General features: G+C 41.6%; 1 protein-coding gene across 2 annotated transcripts; it reads left to right on the top strand.

The window, feature by feature from the left end:
- The first annotated feature begins 1,668 nt into the window (after positions 1-1,668).
- RBM34 (RNA binding motif protein 34) lies at positions 1,669-23,635 on the top strand. Of its 2 annotated transcripts, XM_032311889.1 has the most exons (11): positions 1,673-3,490; positions 3,603-3,777; positions 3,979-4,115; positions 8,304-8,535; positions 9,269-9,328; positions 10,305-10,348; positions 16,816-16,899; positions 17,057-17,120; positions 18,723-18,762; positions 18,986-19,104; positions 23,293-23,635. In XM_032311889.1, exons 1-11 carry the CDS (start codon positions 3,438-3,440, stop codon positions 23,572-23,574), a joined length of 1,290 nt encoding a protein of 429 aa, XP_032167780.1. In that variant the 5' UTR covers positions 1,673-3,437; the 3' UTR covers positions 23,575-23,635. The 2 variants fall into 2 exon arrangements, 1 of the variants encoding a protein (XP_032167780.1); XR_004278488.1 differs by lacking the exon at positions 23,293-23,635 and having other exon boundaries at positions 1,669-3,490; positions 17,057-17,217; positions 18,986-19,034.
- The last annotated feature ends 278 nt before the right edge of the window (positions 23,636-23,913 follow it).

Here is a 23,913-nt window from a genome sequence, read left to right as displayed (position 1 = left end):
AAGGGGTTCACTGGCATACCAAAAAAGAGGAAGTACTTACTATACCTATAAAAATTAAAAGTTCATTAACCAGACACAGGATTTATTAGGCAATTTTTATCATTGTATATACACTCTATAGACTGTTTTGCTTGATTCTGAACATGAATATTTATGACTTGGAGATTTGTCTAAAGACGAAAAAAAATTATTTTCTTTAACATGTGGAACCGTCACCAGCAGATTTTTTCCCTTTTTTCTGTCTTGTCATTTCTTTGGACTTTGACTTTTAGCGTACTCTGCTGCACTGCACATTGGAATTATCTGGGCATTGTTAAAACAATAGTCAGCACTCTGTACTGTGCCCAGGGTGGTGGTGGTAGTGGTGGGGCAGCTGTTGCCCCAAAGGAGTTGTACTGAATTGGTCTAGGAGGAGACATGTATTAAAGGTCTCCAGTGACTTTAATATGCATCTGAGTTGAGAACCACTGCTTTTCTCCCCATTTAAAAAAAATTGGTAATTAGGTTTTTTGCCCCATTTAATGAACTTTCCACCAAGAGACAGTCCTTTCTTAAAACAGTTTTTAAGGCCTAAAAAGCTCAAATGTATTGCTTTTTTTTTTTTTTTTTTAAAGATTTTATTTATTTATTTGACAGAGAGAGATCACAAGTAGGCAGAGAGGCAGGCAGAGGGAGAGAGAGGAGGAAGCAGGCTCCCTGCTGAGCAGAGAGCCTGATGCGGGACTCGATCCCAGGACCCTGAGATCATGACCTGAGCTGAAGGCAGCGGCTTAACCCACTGAGCCACCCAGGCGCCCTCAAATGTATCGTTTTAAGTTACCTTTGGGATGACCCTTTTTTTATGTTTACAGAAATTTAACTTCTTAGGGATGAGTTTTAAAATCTGGAACAGTGCTCCCAAAATGAAGTCCTAGAATACTGGTTCCTGGAAATGCTTTGGGAGTTGTCAAGTATCTATGCCACATATAGCACTTTTTCCCCACAGAGATTCATTGTTAGCATATTAAAAACTGAGGTGGCCTGTGAAGAAACACCTGGCTAACTTCCTTTACCTCTACTGTTTTCAATCTTGCCTGGTCATGAAACCTTGTTTTTCAAGGAACTACTAATACAACCTACTTTGTATGTTACAGAAACAGTGCTCTAAAAGGGACCGATTCTGAACTTTGTTGGAGTTGAGGTTTATACTCTTGAGCCTTTCTGCCTTCCTGACAATTCTCCCTTCTCCCCAGCTCCTCTGGAGAGTTTGAGAATTTCTTGGTATTACCAGAATTTGACTTGAGTTTTCATCTGGTCTCCTGAACTAGGTTTTACCAACCTAGCTTAAAATTAAGAGGATATGGTATTTTTTTGCAGTGTTTTCCAAAACTTTTTTCCCTACTGAAATAAACTGAGAGATCTTCTTAATTTTCTTATCCTGGGAAGATTGGAGAAGCTGAAGCAGCACAGATAAAACCATTAACATTTTTTACAAAGTTTTTGTCCTTTTTTTTTTTTTAAAGTAGGCTCCATGCCCAGTGTGGAGCCCAGTGAAGGGCTTGAGCTCACAACCCTGAGATCAAGACCTGAGTTGAAATGAAGAGTTGGTCACATAAACAGACTGGGCCACCCAGGCACCCCTTGTGTGTTCTTTCCTCTGAAATTACTTTATATTTTAAACTCTTAAAAGGGAGTGAAGTGACCTCCAAACACTTAAAAACCAGTTCTGAATGGCAGTGGGGATCATTTCTTAACTCTCCAATCAAGCTTCTTTATTCCTCACTAATTATTGTCCTCTAGAAATGTGTGCTGCCTTTCATTTTTTCTGGATCCATTTCTCCACCTTTCTCTTAATTTTAAACTACTATTCAGGGATTTTTGGCTAACATCATGATAGGTTTTGTGTATATTAGATGTAATACCCAGGAGGAATACTTTCCTGGTTTAGTTGTGGAAGTACTAGATGTCAGGCCTAATAAAATATGTGCTAAACTGGATGGTCAGGGAAAACCAGTGCATACATGTTTAAAGTGGGTGATGAATGAGCATATGAGATGAATGAGCATATGAGAATTGTGACAGGAGGGTGGCAAAGAGGAGATGCAAACCTTGAAGTAACGTTCAAGGGAAATTCATCTGGAAGTGGAATGTGTAGGTAAAAAGGAAGGGAAGAGTCAGGAAAGGCCAGATGTGATGAGGTTGCAGTGCTACAGATAAGATGATTCCTGGAATAATGCTAGAGAGAGTAGGGAAGGGATGGGATTGGGAGACATTCTGAAGGAAAAAGAATTTCTTCATTGGACTGTGTAGGATAGATGGAGGGAGATACTTGAATTGCAAACAGGGACAATTTGTCCCATCTTTTGTGAAATACTGCAAGGTCACAATTAGGGGAAACCTAATTCAGACTCAGAAAACAAAACCATGGCCAAGCAGATGAATATTTTTTTTCACCATTTTTCTGATGTGGTCTATGTAAGGTCAGCTATATTCTCAATGACTTCTGTTAAGAGCTTTCAGAAAGCAGGTCTATACTCAGAGTCAAAATTCAATCCGATTTAACCACCAAAGTTCTGGATTCAATTATCTAATTATAATCTAGTATTTATCTTCTGTTACCTAAAAATCAGTTTACCTGTGTTCACTAGGTACAGCAAATAGGGGTACAAAATGGGATAAGACACCCATTCAGACATCTAGACATCTAGAGAGGGTTTGATGAAGGGTTGGAAAAAATCTATTGCAAATACCTGAGAACTTATCATAAGTGAGATCTCAGCTGGGCCTTGAAGAATGGAGAGGATTTTGCAGATGAAAATGAGTAAAGACATAATTTTGGGTGAAGGAATAACAAGAAATAAAAAAGGGTATAATGTGCCGGTTTGGAGGGACAGGAGTCTGGAAGTTAGGCTGAGAAAATAGCAGGAGTTCGGAGTGCCAAGGATCTGGTAGAATAGGGCAGAGCAGGGTAGGGCTGGAGCCTCCACTGCTTTAAACTTAACTTTGAAATGTGTCAAATTTCAGAAAAATTGCCAGAGCCATGCAAAGAATACCCACGAACGCTTGATGCTGATTCATCAAACGTTAATGTTACGTAGCCGACATCCCTGTAACCTCCGCTCTTGGTAAACCCCTCTCCCCCATCGTCAGCGACTCGGGGGTTTTCGACCGTGTGTTCCGTCCGCTTGGGCTGAAGTCCTGCACGCCGCCTGGCTGGTGGTTATTTTTAATTCAGGTCTCAGGACTCCCGAAGACTCCTTCACTCCAAGGAGAGCTTCTCTCAAACCTGAGGAGATCCAACCCGCTGCCGGAAGCCTTGCCCCAAGAGGGCCGGAGTCTCCCGCTCCCACGCTGCCTGGAGCGGAAGGGGCGTGGCCCGGGAGCGGAAGTGGCCGGGGCCCGGCAGTGCGAGCGCGGGCGGCTGCGAGGGCTGCTGTGTAGGAAGCCTTGGGGTGAGCATGCCGGTGGAAGGGAAGACCAAACGGAGGAAAAAGGGAGGTGCGGTGGAAGGGTGAGTGGCGCGTGGCACGGCTGCCTGGGCGAAGGTGGGCGTTTGGGAGCTCGGGCGGTTGAAACGGTGGGGCGCGGCGCGGCGCGCCTGAGCTTGTGGCGTCGGTGTCTAGGGACTACCCGGAGGGCGGCGTCGGCGGGAATCTGACAGGAGACTATGTGGTTGGACAAGTCTCCGGCAGCTTGTTCCAGGGCCGGCGGCCCTCCAGAGACCGCGCGGCTCGGCTGGCGTCCCTCTTCAGCAACTCGGAGCCTCCGCTGCAGCCCGTGTACGTGCCGGTGCCTAAAGTGAGTCCCCGCGTTCTCTCCCGAGCGGCGGTCTGCTTCGCGGGTCTGGCTTCCAGGGCGGGGCAGGTGAAGTCACGTTTCCTTGTGTGAAGTCACGTTTCCTTGCTGGACATCCAGTGGGAAAGAAAACTTGCTAATTTAGAAAGACTCCTAAATGATTGAAAAAGATGAGGGGTCAAACGTAAGTTCAATTTTTGAAAGGGGAACACCGGGAAAAGGAAACGGGATGAGGAGGAAGAAAGGACATCCCGAATTCAGAGACCACTCTTGGAAGGACTTTCAAACAACATGAAAGCGAAGAAGAAACTTTCTGACGCAGACAAAAGGGTGGCCAGCAGGTTAGTAGAATCCTCTTAAGTTGACGTTAAGTTAGACGGTAGAGGAATTAGGCTTCTTGGACCTGCGATACTCATTTTTTCCTCATTTCATAGTTCTCATTTTTACCAAGAAAGCTTAAAAACTTTATTATGGGAAATTTCATGTACATTCCAAAATTTAAAAAGGATGAGGAGGACCTCATATACCCAGCGTCAGCTGTTACTCACACTTGTCCAGTTTTTTTTCATCTTTACCCCGTTCATAGCTCCCCCACTAAGTGGAAGCAAATCTGAGATCTGTAATCTGAATCTGTAAATATTTCAGCCGTGAAGAAGGTGAGTTTTGTTTTTTTAAACTTACTAAGTCAGAGATCAGATTTCTGCCATTAGCTTAAAAAAGTTTTCTTTACAGTTTATTTGATCAAGATCCAAATAGTGAAATGAAACCAGATCGGATAGGGAAGGAGACAAACCATAAGAGACTCTTTTTTTTTTTTTTTAATTTTTTTTTTTTTAAGATTTTATTTATTTATTTGACAGAGAGAAATTACAAGTACACTGAGAGGCAGGCAGAGAGAGAGAGAGAGAAGGAAGCAGGCTCCCTGCTGAGCAGAGAGCCCGATGCGGGACTCGATCCCAGGACCCTGAGATCATGACTTGAGCCGAAGGCAGCGGCTTAACCCACTGAGCCACCCAGGCGCCCCCCATAAGAGACTCTTAATCTCGGGAAACAAATTTTGGGTTGCCTGGGGGAGGGAGGTAGGGAGAGGATGGTGAAGTTATGGACATAGGGGAGGGCATGTGCTATGGTGAGTGCTGTGAAGTGTGTAAACCTGATGACTCACAGACCTGTACCCCTGGGGCAAATAATACATTCTATGTTAATATAAATAATTAAAAAAGAGAAAAGATCCAAATTGCAGTAACATCACAACATTCCCGAGTAACTTTCCTCATGAAGCCACTCTCTTCAAACCCTTAATTTCTTGTTTCTCTCTCCCCAGGTGATGTTACCAAGTCAGAGAGCTATTAATTGCTAACAGTTACTAACCACTACTTTTTATGCACATCCTTAATTTCTTTCCCTTTCTCTTAGAGAAAGGTGTCTTCCTTTTTGTCCAAGATGAATTCAGTAACCTGTGATGTGTATAATAGCACAGGCCTCATCTGCCTCCTTAGGGATTGTGCTATCAGGTATATGCATTTTCTTCTTTTTCCTGTGTCTTTTCTCTGTCTACCATACAAATGTGCTCAAGATTCTCATCCTAAAAAGAGAAATCCAACAAAACCAAACCCTGTCTATAGTCTTGCTTCCCCGTTTGCTACCTACAATTCCCTTGGTCTTTCTCTTCATAGTCAAGCTTTCAGAAAAATGTGATTCTTGTGTTCTCTTCCTTTTCTGGATCTGTTTTATCTTCCATGAACTTTTAGTCTGATTGTTTGCTTGTTGTGGTTTATTTTTATTTTTTAATTTTTTTATAAACATATAATGTATTATTAGCCCCAGGGGTACAGGTCTGTGAATCGCCAGGCTTACACACTTCACAGCACTTACCATAGCACATACCCTCCCCAATGTCCATAACCCCACCATCCTCTCCCTACCCCTCCCCCCAGTCACCCTCAGTTTGTTTTGTGATATTAAGAGTCTCTTATGGTTTGTCTCCCTCCCAATCCCATCTTGTTGTGTTTGTTTTTCTATGATCTGATCAAACTTCTGAAACAGTGCTCAGTGGAGCCATCCTGACCTAGTTGACGTATTTAATAGACAGTAAGCCTTTGTCTCAAGTCCTGTCTTGCATTTCACATGGCTGCTTTTCTTTCTGCAGCTGTTAGATTTTTTGATAGCAGTCTCTTCTGATTCTCTTTTTTTATCCATTTCTTCTCAGTGTTATTGTGCGTACCTTTTCTTTTGACTGCCCTGTAAGTGTTGATTTTCCTCAGGATTCCATTTGGTCACCTGCTCTGGCCTTTTCTCTACCATTCATTCTGAGCAATATCTTTTATTCCCATGGCTGCATTGTTCTCTCTTCTCTCCTGATCTGTTTGCCTGCTGGATTTGCACCTGTATCTTCCTCTATATATAGTTGATCTTTGAACAGTGGAATGGTTAGGGGCACCGACCTCCACACAGTAAAAAATCCAAATAGAACTCTGATTCCCCCAGAACTTAACTGCTAAGAGCCTACTGTTGACTAGAAGCCTTACCAGTACTATAAACAATTGTTAAACAAATATTTTATGTTATATATAGTATATATTCTTATAATAAAGTAAACTAGAGGGCACCAAGGTGTCTCAGTGGGTTAAGCCTCTGCCTTCCGCTCAGGTGATGCTCTGAGGGTCCTGGGATCGAGTCCCGCATTGAGCTCTCTGTTCAGCAGGGAGCCTCCTTCCTCCTCTCTCTCTCTCTCTCTGCCTTCCTTTTTGCCTACTTATGATTTCTCTCTGTCAAATAAATGAATAAAGTCTTAAAAAAAATAAACTAGAGAAAAAGTGTTAATGAGAAAATCTTAAGAGAAAATACATTTATAGAACTGTAATGTATTTATTGGGAAAAAAGGCAGTTGTAAGTGGAATTCAGACACAAATTGTTCAAGAGTCAGCTGCACTTCAAGTTCAGAATGCTTCATTAGACCTGTTCTCTCCACGAGTGGTACCACCAACTTTACAGTTGCCAAAACCAGTGACTTGGGAGTCATCTTATACTCTGTCTTCCCTACACATCTAATCAGCTGCTAAGTCCTGATGATGATTTTAATTGAAATCTCTTCCTTTCTCTAGTTGCTCTGCTGTCTTCTCAGATACATTCAATTACAACTGTCTCCTTATTGATCTCACTTACCCAGTTTAGCCCCCAGGGACACCTGGCTGGCTTGGTTGGAAGAGCATGTGACTATTGATTTCAGGGGGTCGTGAGTTTGAGCCCTATGCTGGGTGTAGTGATTACTAAAAACAAACTTAAAAAAATGAAGATTGGGGCACTGAGCACTGGGGGTGCCTGGGTGGCTTAGTGGGTTAAAGCCTCTGCCTTCGGCTCAGGTCATGATCCCTGGGTCCTGGGATCAAGTCCCACATCGGGCTCTCTGCTCGGCAGGGAGCCTGCTTCCTCCTCTCTCTCTGCCTGTTTCTCTGCCTACTTCTTTTTTTTTTTTTTTTTTTTTTAGATTTTATTTATTTATTTGACAGAGAGAAATCACAAGCAGGCAGAGAGGCAGGCAGAGAGAGAGGAAGGGAAGCAGGCCCCCTGCTGAGCAGAGAGCCCGATGTGGGACTCGATCCCAGGACCCTGGAATCATGACCTGAGCCGAAGGCAGCGGCTTAACCCACTGAGCCACCAGGCGTCCCATCTCTGCCTACTTCTAATCTCTGTCAAATAAATAAATAAAATCTTTAAGGAAAAAAAAAAATGAAGATCCTGGTCCTGTTCTCTGTTAGGAGAGATGCTCAGATCTCACTTATCCACATGCACCATCTTAGAATGTACTTTTAACAAGTAGTCCTTTAGTTATTACAGAACTATTATAAATAGGAAGTCTGGTTTGACTAGGTTGTGAGTTGACCAGATTGCTTTTTTTTAAGTATTTCGCAGCCCATATTAACCTTTATAGGCGGAGTGCAGCAGTTCCCCTAGAGTTCTAGAGGCAAGAGTGAAACTAGGCATTCATAGAGCGTAAACTAAATCTCCCAAGAACTTTAAATGAACCAACTTTTGTTGAAATGAAGTTTGGTTGCTCTGCTGTTACATGACAGTTTTAACATATCTTTAAAAAATTGAGCTTGATTTTTTTTCTAATCTTGAGTTTTCTGAAGATCCCAGTTACTTTTTGATAATGCTGCTTTTTAAATTTAAATATATTTATGAATCATACATTTATATTTGGGAAAGCCAGAAGTAAGTGGGAATTTCTCTCTTTCTTTTTTTTTTTTTTTGAGATTTTATTTATTTATTTGACAGATCACAAGTAGGCAGAGAGGCAGGCAGAGAGAGAGGAAGGGAAGTAGGCTCCCCGCTGAGCAGAGAGCCCAATGCGGGGCTCCATCCCAGGACCCTGAGATCATGACCTGAGCCGAAGGCAGAGGCTTTAACCCACTGAGCCACCCAGGCGCCCCGGGAAATATTTCTGATTCTTGTGCTTTGTCAAATATACCTGACTTCCATGACTCTTACTTCTTCTTTTTGCCCCCTTTTTTTTTTGCCTCGTGAAGGGAAAATGCCCTAGCAAGTGCTGATTTAGAAGAAGAAATTCATCAAAAACAGGAACAAAAAAAGAGTAATTCTCAATCTGGTATTAAAGTAGCAGATAAAAAAGTACTTGATGATGTAGATCACACAGTTGTAAATCAAAGGAAGAAAATTGAAATCAACCAAGAGGAGGAGAGATTAAAGAATGAGAGAACTGTGTTTGTTGGGAATTTGCCTGTCACATGTAACAAGAAGGTAAGTGTGTAACCTGCATGTTGTAAAGATTCAGAGACATTATCAAACTTTGTTTACTCTTTATTGATATTCTTCCTTTATTGAATAAGTGCATAATTAATAATTACTAACATTTAACTTCATTAAAATGACTACATTAATCATTCTATGGATTGATTCCAGTACACACCCTCTCCTTTCCATTTTCATAGTCACTGCCCTGATTCAGTCTTTTGTAAATCTTACTTGATGTGTTGTGGTGGCCTTCTATCCCAGTTTTTTCTTTCTTCCAACTGTCTCTTCTGTTACATATAACTAGAATATAAACCTGAAATTGTGCCTAGTGCATAGCAAGAGGTTCAATGAATGTTGTATAAATGAATGAATACATCCTAAGTTTCTTCCATTGTGTGGGGGTCACTAAACCCAAAATAAACCCCTTTACTTTTATAGTTTACATGTAGTAAAGATTGAAGGACAGAAGTGTTGTGTACCTTATGCGTAGTAACAATTTCTTGAGTTGTGTTCTTATGAATATATATATGTATATACATGTGCATATGTATAAATTTCAGAAGAATTTTTTTGTCTTCCAACTGAATAGTCATTTTTTCCTGAAATATTCTTAAAATAAAACCTGGCAGTAAAAGATTATCAGATAAGATAATTATCAGATTACTTCTCAATCTTTTATATAACACTTATTTGATGTTCTGAAAGTAAACTAAAGTATATGTATACTTTTTTGTTTTAGAAGCTGAAGTCATTTTTCAGAGAATATGGACAAATAGAATCTGTACGATTTCGTTCTCTGGTATGTGTTTTCACCACCATGAAGTTGCAAATCTTAAAATGTATTGCATTTATGTCAGACTTATTAACATGTTGGTATTAGTGAGGTGGAGAAACACAGTCTTTTGAGTCAATAGGTCCAAATCTAGCCCAAGAGAAGAAGTGTTCTCAGTATATAGTATTGATACTTGGACTCTTCATAATTTATTGAGTTCACATAGTGAAATGATACCGTTGTTGGAGGGTGGATATTTGACTTTTGTTTCCAGAACATCACTGACAGAGTTGTTGACTTGAATTTCCATCTCTTCCATAAAGTTGTCAGGGAAAAACCCTGGTCAGGTTTTTCCTTCATTCTTAGGTAGTACTAAAGGAATAATGTGTATGACTGAAGGTAAGTGAGCTTGAATATAAAGGGGGTTTCCCCTATTTGGCCAATTAAAGATACCATGTTGTTGGTGGTGTTTTTTTGGTTTGTTTTGTTTTGCCAGCTGGCATATAGCATATCAACTCTTAGCATATGGATGAAATAGTATGTCTTTACATTATTTACCAGTTTAGTTCAGTATATTTAAAATCCTGTAGAATTTATCATAAAATATTAATTTAGAAATGTTGCCTTTTTCCAACTTACTTAATAAATGTTTTCCTTATATTTTTCATACGCATTTTCAACTTCAGTGCTTCCTCATGACCAGAGGCTCCTTGAATCATCTGACACAGTTGGAGGGCACATTCTGTTTACTTCCATCTAGGTGGAGGGTTAATGACTATGAAATCTGAATAGGGCCCTCTATCACTGGAAGATTTTGTCTTAAGCCACCAGGTCTCGTTCATATAACGTTAGGAGAGGATGCAGTATTTCCCTTGAATGTTTTTAATCACATCACATCAGAATAAGATATTTAGAATTCAATGAATTAAAATACAATTAATTTGAAGTAATATTTCAAATAATAAATTTTCCTTAATACTTTTTTTTTTTCCTCTTTTAAAAGATTCCAGCAGAGGGAACTTTGTCCAAAAAGTTGGCAGCAATAAAGTAAGTTTATAATTACAAAAAGGGAGTAGTTTTAAACTCTCTTAAATTTTGGTTAAAAGTTGAGATCATGTTTTCATGGGTTTTTATATTTGGGTAAGACATTGTACTCGACCATTTTCTTATATTTGTAATAGCATATAAACTTTTCAAATGTTTGTCTTTAAGCCTTAACAAGAAATGGTAGAGTGACAGAAAGTATTATAAAACAACTTATTAGAAAAATGTGCCATGAGAAATTTCAAGGACATTTAATTGAGCATAGTGTTTGAAAGAGAATAAGAAAGTTTTGTGCCGGAGCACCTGGGTGGCTCAGTGGTTTAAGCCTCTGCCTTCGGCTTGGGTCATGATCTCAGGGTCCTGGGATCGAGCCCCGCATGGGGCTTTCTGCTTGGTGGGGAGCCTGCTTCCCCCCTCTCTCTGCCTGCCTCTCTGCCTGCTTGTGATCTCTCTCTGTCAAATAAATAAATAAATACAATCTTTTAAAAAAAAAAAAAAGAAAGTTTTGTGCCTAGCTATTCCAGTGTAAATCATAAATACTGTATTTTGTCAGTTCTAAGGCACACATTTTCCCATATCTTAACATTTTGAAGCAGGGTGTATCTGAAAATCAGGAATGCCCCATAGTTGCTGTTGGCTGGTCAGGTTTTCCCAGAGAGAATGTTTGTGTCTGTCAGTCACCTAGGGGTACTGCCAGCCCAAGACCACTTCAAGCTCTCTGAGGGTTTGGGGACCATGCTGGTAGTGTGGCTTGTGATTCATATTCTCAGGGGATTTTCCCCTACTCTCTATCTACCTGCTGCCAAGGATAAGACATTCAAGTTTCCTTACTACTCCTTTATTTCTCATTAATCTTAAAAATTGAAATATAATTGAATTATAACATGTAAGTTCAAAGTATTCAACCTTTATTTCTCATTTGCCTTCAGTTCTGTGCAGGGTTTCCTATTAATCCCTAATGTTGGTGTTTTCTCCTAAGGACATGAAATAGTGGATTTTACAAGCAGAGTTGTATGTATTAGATATAGATATATTAATAAGTATACAGATTACATCTATAGATATAGTTGTATTAAATAATAGACTTTCATGGTGCCATGAGAGTCTAAATAATAGACTTTCATGGCACCTTAACCTTTCAGTTAAGAGTCCAACTCTTGATCTCAGGCTTGTGAGTGCAAGTACTGCGTTGGATTCTATGCTGGGCATGGAGCCTACTTTGAAAAACAAACAAACAAAAAAGCACATGCAGTAAAAAGTTTCTCTCCTAGACCTTTTCCCTATGCCAGTTTCCTGCCGTGGGCAGCTGTTATTCTTACTTTTTTGTATAACCTCCTAGAGATGTTTTATGCATTTACAAGTTGATACACATACACGTTTTTCCCCCCACACATAACTTTTGACACAGTGGTATTCAGTATGTATACTCCACATTTCCTTTTCTCCACTTACTGTAAACTGAAGATCAGTTTATCAGTGTAAAAATTGCTTCCCTATTTTTCAGAGCATCTCTGTGTTCTGTAAGGTATATGATAACTTGTGTCAACAAACTCTCCTCTCGTGGGCGTTGAGGTGTTTTTCTGGTCTTGTGGCCATTACAGACAATGCTTGAGTGAATAACCTTGTTTGCATGTGATTTTGTACATGCGAGAATTATCTCTAGGATAAACTTCTAGTAGTGGAATTGTTTGGCCAAAAGGGTATTTGCATTTGTCATTTTGACTGCTATCTCAGAGATGGTAACCTATGTGTATTTCTGGTAACCTATGTGTATTTATGTATTTCTGGTAACCTATGTGTATTCCCTTTACAAATATATGTTTTTGAGCTTTTCAGTGATAGTTGAAAAGTGATACTTGTAATTTGCATTTCTCTTATGAGCAGGCATCTTTTCATATATTCAGGAGTCTTTTGTGTGTCCTTTTATCTGAATTGTTACTATCATTTGCCCATTTTTTTGGTTGTTGAATTGTCTCTCACTGATGTGGAATGTTGAGGAAATTAGCCTTTAGTGATTTAACAAATATTTTCCGTTGCTCTTTTGCTTGGAGGATTTTTGCCATGTAAAACATACTTTTCTTTTCATATAGTCAATTCTTTTAGCTGTGTTTCTACTTCATTAAGATATAACTTAATCTTCAATAAACTGCATATGTTTAAAATCTACAATTCTGTGGGTTAAGCATATGTATGTGCTCATGAAGTGATTGCCACACTCAAGATACTGACTACTTCATCACTCTGCGTATCATCACCCCCTCCCATCCCCAAGCAACCACTGACCCTCTCCCTGTCTCTGTTGTTAGTTTGCATTTTCTAGAATTTTATGTAAATGGACTCATGATGTAGGAGGTACTCTTACCTACTTCTTTTGCTCAGCATGATGGTTTGGAGATTCGCTCCTACTGTTGGTTGTTCTGTGGCTCGTTCTTTTTTTTTTTTTTTTCTTTTTAAATGACCAGTAGTATTCCATGGTGTGGCTATGCCAAAAGGTGTTCATCCAGTGACCAGTTTGATGAATATTCAGGTTATTTCCAGGTTGGGGCTGTCATGAATAAAGATTCTAACAACATTGGTGTACAAATTATTTTTCTTCCTAAAGTATCTGGAGGTGTGGGATTGCTGGGTCTTGTGGTAGGTATATGTCGATTTTCTCAGAAGCTGCCAGATTAATATCCAATGTGGTCGCATCGTTTCACATTCTACCAGCTGTGTGAGAACTCCAGTTGCTTCACATCCTCAGCAACACTTGTTGTCAGTCATTGAATTTTAGCCATTCAGAAGGTTTGTCATGTGGTTTCAATTTCTGTTTTGCTGATGACTGAAGATACTGAGTGTCTTTTCTTGGGCTTATTGGCTGTTTGTATCTAGTCTTTGGAGAAGTGTCAGTTCAAAAATTTTACCCATTTTCTGGCAGCTTGTCTTTTTAATTTTTTTAATTTTAATTTTAATTTTTTTGGAGAGTGGGGAGGGGTAGAGGGAGAGGGAGACAGAATCTTAAGTAGGCTCCATGTGTGGAGCCCAGTACAGGGCTCAGTCTCACAACCCTGAGATCATGACCTGATGGGAAATCAGGATGCTTAACCGACTGAACCACCCAGGTGCCCTGACTTGTATAGAGCTCTTTATTGTGGATGTAAGACCTTTTTCTTTTCTTTTCTTTTCTTTTTTTTTAAAAATTTTTTAATTTTTTATTTGACAGAGAAAGAGATCACAAGTAGGCAGAGAGGCAGGCAGAGAGAGGGGGAAGCAGGCTCCCTGCTAAGCAGAGAGCCCGATGTGGGGCTCGATCCCAGAACCCAGGACCACGACCTGAGCCGAAAGCAGAGGCTTTAACCCACTGAACCACCCAGGCGCCCCGTAAGACCTTTCTCTGATGTGTATATGTTTTGGATATTTTGTCCCAGCCTGTGGTTAACTTACTTAAGGGTGTCTTTTGAAGAGCAAAAGTTTTAAATTTTACTGAAGATCCAATGTAGAGAGTGCTGTCTTTGGGTGGTCTGGTTGGGGGTAGCGGGGTTCTCTGTTGTCCTGGTTCAGCTTCATATGCAGGCAGACCATATCTGTGTATCTGTGCACACCCAGCTGGCCTTCCCTCCTGTGGCAGCCACACTGTCTTGTGCCTTTGGTGGGTCTCGTGCTGGAGAACATTTCCCACTCTTTGCCCTGCGGTAGGTACTCTGGGGGTAACAGAGTTTGCTGCCTCTGCCCCAGCAGCTTCTCCCTCTCCGCAGGGAGAATCGAGGTGGGGCTTTGTGCCCTTCCCACGGGAGCCTTGGCTCTTCTCTTCTGCATCCCACACCCCGTGGTTGTTTTGGGCTCTCGCCTGCCCTCAGTCATTCCCGGGGACACCGGCAGAGGTCAGTGGAGCAGAGACTGCTAGTGGGTGTGCGTCCCTGGGTTGGCAGCATCGAAAAGATTCATTTCAGGCCCGGCCCACACTAGGCTTTAGCAATTATTAAATCCTAGCTGAAATCGGTCCAGTTGGCTTGTCTGTCACCTGTCCTGTGAGCCAGAGCTGCCTCCTCTCTCTGATGGGCCTGTCTTTCCTTAGCTTTCAGGCTGCTTGGTTTCCCTTTGTCTTCAGCTCTGATGACTTCAACAAAAGTCACAATGTCGTAGGATGTCTGGCTTCTTACTGTTAGGGTGGGAATGATGCTATTCCTGGCTTTCTATCTTCTAGGTAGAAGTAGAACTCTAAATGTCATTAGTGTTTTTAAGTCATCAGCCTTGATACAAAACATGTTCTTGCCACATAGAAAGGAGCAGTATTGCATTCTTGGCCCTCTTCATTCCCTGTGCTATGTAAGGGTCTTTTATCACAAAGTAACAGTACAATTAAGAGTTTTAAAGTCATTTTCCATTTAGGTTGTCTTGGGGTTTGTCCTAGTCCGTGGAGGCTGCGATAACAAAATGGCACAGACTGAATGGCTTTACAGACAAAAGAAATTTCCCAGTTTCAGAGGCTGGCAGGTCAGAATCGGATGCCAGCATGACTGCATTCTGTTGAGGGTCAGCTTCCTGACTCGTAGCCAGTGCCTTCTCACTGTGCCTCACATTTTGTGCTGTAAGATAAAAATGTTAAGCTGTAAGATAAAAAAGGGGCTAAGAGCTCTCTGGGGTTTCTTTTTTTAAGAGCCCTTGTCCTGTTCATGAGAACTGCACCCTCATGACCTCAGCAACGCCCAAAGGTGTCACCTTCTGTTACCATCACATTGGGCATTAAATAGATTTCAACATTACAAATTTGGGGAGGATGCAAACATTACAACACTAGGATTGCCCTAGGACATGCTGACTAGGATGTTACCAGGTTGCAGGACTGAAGGAAGAGCTCTCTGAGTCAGCTAGATTTGTTTTAAGTCCTAGGCTGGCCACTCCTTGCCTTGTGATCACGGCACTTCTCTGAGTCTCAGCTTTCTTATCCATAATATCAGAAAAGTAACACCCATGTCAAGAGATGTGAGATTAAATGAAATACATAAAATGTCTAACATGGTACCCGGTATGAAGCATTCAGTAAATTGTAGCTGGTTTTATCAATGTAAAACTCTCAGTGTAGCATATTATTACAGAATGCCAGGAGAAATGCCCTGACATTTCCAGTACCTTTTTTGATGGTACTCATTTGTTTTTTAGCATTTTTGCTACTTCAAAGATAGTAGGTCCATGGCTTCAGAGAGAATCAGTGATCATTACTAGGCCCTTTTTGCTGATTGTTCACATCTAAATTATGTGACCTTTCTGCAAACCTAGTGAATTAGTGGGTGTAGGCACGGAACAGCTATAGCTGCTGTCATTACAGCAGAGTACTCTTTTATAGAAGAGTAAAAACGAGTCACAGCGTGCTTCCCGTTGAAAGAACATAGCACTACCTCCAGTCCGGACAAAGGGGTCCAGTCTGAGTCCCATCAGACCTCTGGATCTGACTACCAGTTTGCCAGGAAATAGGGAGGACAGAGCTACACATTGAATTATACTGTGGGCTTGCACCCAACAAAACCCAGTAAGGTAGAGAGAGAAAAGGAGAACCCCACAGGGGCGCCTAGGTGGCCCAGGTGGTTGAGTGTCTGACTCTTAGATTTGGCTTAGGTCATGATCTCTGGGCCCTGGGATCGAGCCCCACATCAGGCTCCCCACTCAGTGGGGAGTCTGCCTCTCTCCTTCTGCCCCTCCCCCTGCTTCTCTTGCTCGCTCATTCTCTCTCAAATAAAAAAATAAAATGAAGTGGGGCATCTGGGTGGCTCAGTGGTTAAGCCTCTGCCTTTTGGTTCAGGTCATGGTCTCAGGGTACTGTTATCGAGCCCTGCATCGGGCTCTCTGCTTAGCAAGGACTCTGCTTCCCTCTCTCTCTCTGCCTTCCTTTCTGCCTACTTGTGATCTCTTTCTCTGTCAAATAAATAAATAAAATCTTTAAAAAATAAATAAATAAAATAAAACAAAACAAAATAAAATAAAGGAATACATACTTGAATGGTAAAACTGTGTAGCCACACAAGGAAATGGTTTCTGTAAGAGTTGGGGTGGTAGTTACCTTTGAAGGAGGGGAGGCACAGACAGAGGCTTTGGGGTGGGTAATGGCCGCAAGGATATTGATCTTTAATATTTCTCTAAGCTGAACACGTTTGTGTAGTTTCCATTTTGCCGTAAAAAGGACAGGTCAAGTTAGCTGTCACATCTGTTTACATGTGTGTTAGGTGCAGAGCTGCATCTAAGAGTCTCATTCCTAGCTTTATAGCATGGCACGGGGGCCTGCTCTCTCACAATGATCGGTGATGAATAAGGCACAGGTGACATGTATAAAGTTGTGTGTTATTTTTTGAGTTGTTATCAAAGACTTATTAAAAGATATAAAACTTCCCCTGGAATTCTTGTCATATATGTTGATTGAGAGTGAGTAGGAAACAAGCCGTATTGTTTTAGTGACTTTGAGATTAACAGATTTCATATTGTCTTTTTTTGTTGTGCAGACGTAAAATTCATCCTGATCAGAAAAATATTAATGCTTATGTAGTGTTTAAGGATGAGAGCGCTGCTACAAAAGCATTGAAAAGGTAATTTCACTTCTTCTAGATTTAAGCAGAATGATTGTGTTTGAGTATGTCTGAGCACATGTGCTTTATTCTTTGGTTTGACTTTAGAGTGAATATTACAGTTCGTAGTTGTGCTCATTTTTAACGGCCCTCTTCCCCCTTCATATTTGTAATGCAGCAATGGCGCCCTAATTGCAGATGGATTTCGGATTAGAGTTGACCTTGCATCTGAGACTTCATCTGTAAGTGGTACTGGAGTTGTTTAAAGAACTTCACTAGAGTCTCAGAGGGAGAAATGCTTTCTTCTGAGCTTTTGCTAAGAGAGGAGTGGAATCAGCGGTGAGTGTGAGGGAAGCCAAGAAGGAAACACTTTTGCCCTGTGTGGTCACAGCGTTGGGGCCCAGAGTGGCACAGGGACCTCAGTCAACAGCTTCTGAGAGCACAGTTCTCCCTGCCCCCCTACCCCAGATCAAGTAATCAGAGAGAGGTAGCCTGCAAGGGATTGGAGACCATCAGGGCCAGCACCTTATTTCTTGTACTGAGATCAAGAAAGTTCAACTGCTCCTTAAACTGTTTTTGAGTCTCTACCCGGTGTCAGGCATGCAGGGCTGATGCATATATATAGTCTCAGTCCTTTAGAAGTTCAGAGGTGAAGTCCTTTAGAAGTTAGAGGTGAAGACAAACAGATTGGCTGTTTTATAATAAATACACAAGATGCTTTGTCAGCTTAGAAATGGGACGCTTGACTTGGGGAAGTGCCAGCAAGAAGGGACAAAGGAAGGCTTCAGGAGAACAGAAGCTCTGTCAGACTTGAAAGATGAGTCAGTGTTACCTAGGCCCAAGAAATTTTAAACAGTAGATGTGGTGGGGGCGGAAACTTAATTTGCTTCAGGAACGGCAAGAGCTTGATACAGTTATTAGCAGGTAGATTGTGAGGAGAAGTGGCAGTAAGAGTTGCTACTGGAGAAGTAGGAGGGGCCAGATCATGAGGACTGTGGTCCACCATGCTGAGGAGTCTGGATTTTGTCCAGGAGCAGTCCCACAGGTTTAAATGCAGGAGATTTGCAATTTACAAAGGTCTCTCACAGTGAATGAAGGCTGCGTTATAAGAGCTCAGCACAGAATCAGAGTTGGGTGTCAGTGACCTAGCTGAGAAATGACCAAGGTCTGGTAGACCTCTCTGGCTTTGATCCTTGACCCATCCTGAGGGCCAGATCCATCTGCCACCTGTGTTATTTATTTGTTTGTTTGACAGAGGGAGAGAGACACAGAGAGAGAGAGAGGGAACACAAGCAGGGGGAGTGGGAGCGGGAGAAGCAGGCTTCCTGCTGAGCAGGAAGCTGGATGCTGATGCTGATGCTGGGTTTGATCCCAGGATCTTGGGATCATGACCTGAGCTAAAGGCAGACGCTTTAACGACCGAGGCACCCAGGCACCCCAGCCTGTGTTAATTTAAATAAAGTCTTATTAGCACACAGCTGTACCCATCAGATTATGTGTTAATGTGCTGTGACAGGCAGAGGGGAGAGTTACAACAGAGACCACATGGCTGGCAAAGCCTAACATACTTGCTGTCTAGCCCAGCACGGAGAGAGCTGGCCAGTCTATCACGCCCTTTGTGAGCACTGCCACGTGTCAGAGCAAAGTGTGAACAGAAAGCTCCTTCCTCCGATGCTCACTCACTTTCGGGCAGGAAGATGGAAGAAACAATCAAACGGGACTGGTGTGTGGTTAAATCAGGAGATGGAGACCAGTCAGATAGGTGGGGTGAGGGCAAGAGTGAATTTTAGGATGACTTCCATTTTCTGCTCCAGTGATTTTTATCAACCCTCTTTATGTTTCAGAGAGACAAGAGATCAGTGTTTGTGGGGAATCTCCCATACAGTAAGTTTGTTTAAACCAATAAAAGTACCCATTTATCATTAAAATAACAGAGTAAACAATGTTTTAAGACTAACTTGAAAAAGCATAGAATGTTAACTTGACTGATTTTCATGGGGCTTGCTCTATTAACTATATTATATTAATTTGCTATATTATTTAGCATCTCCAGCTTTTTCTAAGGCGATCCTGTCCTTACTTGCACTTTGGTTGAATTTGTTTTTAGAAATTGAAGAATCTGCAGTTGAGGAACACTTTTTGGATTGTGGGAGTATTGTGGCAGTAAGGATTGTGAGAGACCGAGTTACTGGAGTCGGCAGAGGGTTTGGCTATGTGCTCTTTGAGGTATGGGAGACTAGTGCATTGTCACTGTCCTCTGAAATGTGCTGGACATCACTCAGACATCACGGTCACCATCACGTTCAGATTCCATCTTCAGAAACCTGAACTCATACCTGCCATAATAGAGAATTGTTCCTGTGGTTGCACCTCCCCAAAAGCCTTGCTAGTTCCCTTTTTTTCCACAGTAATGTTATTAAATAATGTTTTCGCTATTGGACATTAAGACATTAAGGAATGTCTTGGAAGGACATTCCTTCCAAGAACTGACAGTTCATGCAGGTAGAAGGAAATTTTAGTGTTTATACAAAGTTGGTTATGTTTAGCTATTACCCAGTGTTTCATGCCTATTATTATTAGAAGATACATACTACCTGATGGCACTTAAGTTTTTCTTCCCCCTACAAGCACACATTAATACGTTTCCTTTCAGGTTGTGTGTCTTATATATAGTTGAACTTGTATCTGTGAACATATAGCACATTTTGCAACCTGCTTTGAGTTGTTTTCTATTGTGTGAGTACGTTCCATCGAGTGATGTAAAATAATTTATACTGTCTTTTCCTTGATGTTGGAAATTTGCAGCGTTCTCCCTTTTCCCTGTAATAATGAAATTGGAGTGGTTGGTTTTTTTCTTCAAATATTTGCTGGCAGATTTTGATTACTTCTTTAGGGTAGATTCCCAACAGGCTATTACCGACTAGGTCAAGATGATCAGGGAGCAGAAGGCAAGTGGAAGACAAAGCACAGACAACTTGCAAACCTGACCCCTACCTCAGCTGGCTCCCAGGTGGCAGCCCGCACGGGGTGTGTCAGAGGTTCCAGGTGTCAGAGCTACCAGAGGTGTCCCTCAAATGGAAATCACTATTGATCACTATCCTGCCTTATCATGAAGGCAGGCCGGTCGCAAAACGTGACCAGATGCATCCTAGGCCTGGTGTATGGACTAAGTTTGCCTTGCTGTGAAGGCCATGAAGAACCCGCTGTTTTTGACCCACGGAAAACACTAGAAAACCAATTTTACAAGGGGAAATTATCCAATTTTATGATTTAAGTAGTTAGTAGAGGACAGTGACAGAACAGGAAAGACTGACATCATCATGATCTAAGTGACATTCTAACACACGTAGTCTTTAGAGCCAGCTTCTCTAGGAAACCTCCCCAGTTGGGTTTTAATTCAGTCGGGTATTGGTTTCTTATGGCTCTCGGTGGAGGTGGTCTGGCCAGAAGCTGCTAGACCACAGATGTGGACCTGATCACTTTAGACCAATGGGGAGGAAACCTCACATCGGTCTTAAGATTGGCAGCCGTGCTAGTCACTGAGGTGGCTGTCCCGTGCCCAAGACAGACAACTTTGTAGGAGGACAGGAATAAGAGAAGGCATCAGGTTTCCGCCAGGGTACTAACTTCTAGCCAAAAGGTGGACTTTCTCCTCCTGGTAAGGTAGCCACAGGCTAAAGGATTGCCTGAGCAATGGAAGTGTTCCAGTTAGACTGTACTCCTTTAAAACCTCTGAAGTGAGGGGCGCCTGGGTGGCTCAGTGGGTTAAAGCCTCTGCCTTCGGCTCAGGTCATGATCCCAGGGTCCTGGGATCGAGCCCCGCAACCGGCTCTCTGCTCAGCAGGGAGCCTGCTTCCTCCTCTCCCTCTGCCTGCTTCTCTGCCTACTTGTGATCTCTTTCTGTCAAATAAATAAAATCTTAAAAAAAAAAATAAAAATAAAACCTCTGAAGTGAGAGTAAAGGAAGAGAAGAGAAAGCACTCACCAAGTTTGCTCTGAAGCTAGGAGTCCAGATGAAAAGCCTGAGCCCCATTGTTTTTGGAATGTTGGTGTTGGGATGCAGTGCTGATAGCAAAGAAGGAATTCCTGAGATGTCTTTGGCGCAGAAAGGTGATTTTATGAAAGCAAGGGACTGGAAGCCTGAAAGGACTGCATTTTAAGTGTGAGAGGTAGCTGATTAAATACTTGGGAGTTAGGGGAGGAAAGGACAAAGGGAGGTGTCCAAAAGGACTTTATTATGGTAAAGAAGACTCCCAGGATCCTGTAGGCCTGGCAGTTATCAAGCTAAGGAAGTTTATTTTTCCCTCTAGTGAGGCATTAACATTAATGTAGTTGAGAGTTCCCTGGAGGAATGTTATCTTCTGCCTGTCCAAGTATTTGTCAGTAGGTTGCAGGTTAAAAACAAATTTTGATTTTATTTACATTTCCTTCTGCCTCTGTTTCCCACCTCACTGTGGAGGGGAGGGTGATGTTAGGGCTCCAGGAAACTGAATCCATGGGTCTCTGGAATTTAGGCTGTTGATAAGGATGCTTTCTCTTTGTGAATGACTAAGACATTTATAAACCGATGGACACTCATATCCTGTGATCTCAGTTAACCATTTGTTTTCCCCTTCCCTTAGTTTTTATTCTTTTTTTTTTATTATGTTCAGTTAGCCAGCATATAGTACATCATTAGTTTTTGATATAGTGTTCAACGATTCATTATTTGTGTGTAACACCCAGTACTCATCACAACACGTGCCCATTGACCTGTTACCCCATTCCCCACCCCACCCCCTGTAACCCTCACATTGTTTCTCGGAGCCCAGAGTCTGTCATGGTTTGTCTCCCTCTGATTTCTTCCCATTCCGTTCTCCCTCCCTTCCCCTGTAGTCCTCCATGCTATTCCTTATGTTCCACGTATGAGTGAAATATGATAATTGTCCTTCCAAGCTTGACTTATTTCACTCAGCTTAACCCTCTTCAGTTCTGTCCACGTTGATGCAAATGGTGGATATTCATCCTTTCTGATGCCTGTGTAATATTCCATTGTGTTTATTAAACACATCTTCCTTATCCATTCATCTGTTGAAGGGCATCTCTGTTCCTTCCACAGTTTGGCTATTGTGGACATTGCTGCTCTGAACATTGGGGTGCATGTGTCACTTTTTTTTCACTACATCTGTATCTTTGGGGTAAATACCCAGTAGTGCAGTTGCTGGATCATAGGGTAGCTCTATTTTTAACCTCTTGTGGAACCTCCATACTGTTTTCCAGAGTGGCTGTACCAGCTTGCATTCCCACCAACAGGGTAAGAGGGTTCTCCTTTTTCCACATCCTTGCCAACATTTGTTGTTCCCTATCTTGTTAATTTTTGCCATTCTAACTGGTGTGAGGTGGTATTTCATTATGCTTTTGATTTGTATTTCCCTGATGACTGGTGATGTTGAGTACTTTTTCATGTGTTTGTTAGCCATTTATCTTCTTTGGAGAAGTGTCTGTTCATGTCTTCTACCCATTTCTTAACTGGATTATTTGGTTTTTGGGTGTTAAGTTTGAGAAGTTCTTTATAGATCTTGGATACCAGCCCTTTATCTGAGATATCATTTGCAAATATCTTCTCCCATTCCTTGGGTTGCGTTCCCTTAGTTTAAGGGCAACCAAGAACACCTGAGGAATCTCACAGTCATCCTACTGGGGATAATGGGGGTTGGGTTGCTAGGTGTCGGCTTGCGCTTTGCGCTCAGCTTGCCTTCTGCTCCCTCATTAAAGAGATGTGGCCATGTTTAGTACTCTTGCTGTGTTTTATTACCAGAGAGCTTTTGACAGAGGTGGGCATAGCCTTTTGTTTCTGTCTTGACTGCGTTGGAGTAAACTTCCTGTCTCTCTGCTGTCTACTCTTACTTGACAGGTGGTGAAGTCCTTAACAAAAATGTCATGAATATTCAGGACTGTTAGCATTTAGTGGTTTTATGTTACAATAAAAGAGTAATAGAATTTGTTACTCTCTAAACAGAGGGCTGTAAGGCATCTAGTTGAACATCTCAGAGACTGTTCCCTTCTCTCAAGTCAGCTAACACCGTGGGGCTTCTGCAGAGAGCCTGTGGGTTGGGGTGGGGGGTTCAGTGGTTTAAAAGATTGCATGTAACCAAGATCGTTGGCCAAAACTCCCCTTTTACAATGAGAAAGATGAAGCCTGTCAGGTTGTGACAAGGCAGTTGAGTGCTTCCTTGGGGAAGACTCGTGAGGATCATGATGAAAACAGCACTTCAAGCACAGCCGGTGTAACCCAGGGGATTGGCTCTCATTGAGATGGAAATAGAAGTCTGTGGGCAAGCTGGAAAATTGTTCTAATCCATTCAGGTCACAATTTTAGTAGTTCCTTTGCAGAGGAATTTCTAGTGGAAATTAATATATTAATTTTTATTGCAGAATACAGATGCTGTTCATCTTGCTCTGAAATTAAATAATTCTGAACTGATGGGAAGAAAACTCAGAGTCATGCGCTCTGTTAATAAAGAAAAATTAAAATCAAATTCAAATCCCGGCTTGAAGAATGTCAGTAAACCTAATAAGCAGGGACTTAATTTTGCTTCAAAAAATGTCGGACCTTCTAAAAGTTTGTTTATTGGAGAAAAAGCTGTTCTCATTAAGAAGAGAAAGAAAGGACAAAAGAAAAGTGGACAAACTAAGAAACAGAAAAAACAGAAGTAATCACCTGAAGATTATTTTGTTCCTACTGAGTACTGGTAATAAATTGTGATAAAACCATGAATTGAGTTTCAGAGTTTTTTATGGATGGTGCGTGTGAAATGTGGAAACCTGTTCAGTCTGTTCACATCGTAATAACACCTTTGAAGCCTTTGTTTTAAAATGTAGGCAGATTAGTCACCAATGATTATGTGTTTCTGCTGATGGACTAGAGCAGTGTTCTCATTCTGATGATGATGATCTGTTGTAGTAGCTTTAACTTTACTTTGTGACCAATACAAACATGGATATATTTAACTGACACGAAAGTTGCACATGACAGTACTGGTCCTTATTATATCT

This window comes from Mustela erminea, chromosome 14 (genome assembly GCF_009829155.1).
Source record: "Mustela erminea isolate mMusErm1 chromosome 14, mMusErm1.Pri, whole genome shotgun sequence".
Taxonomy (NCBI): Eukaryota; Metazoa; Chordata; class Mammalia; order Carnivora; family Mustelidae; genus Mustela; species Mustela erminea.
This window is presented reverse-complemented; position numbering and strand designations above follow the sequence as displayed.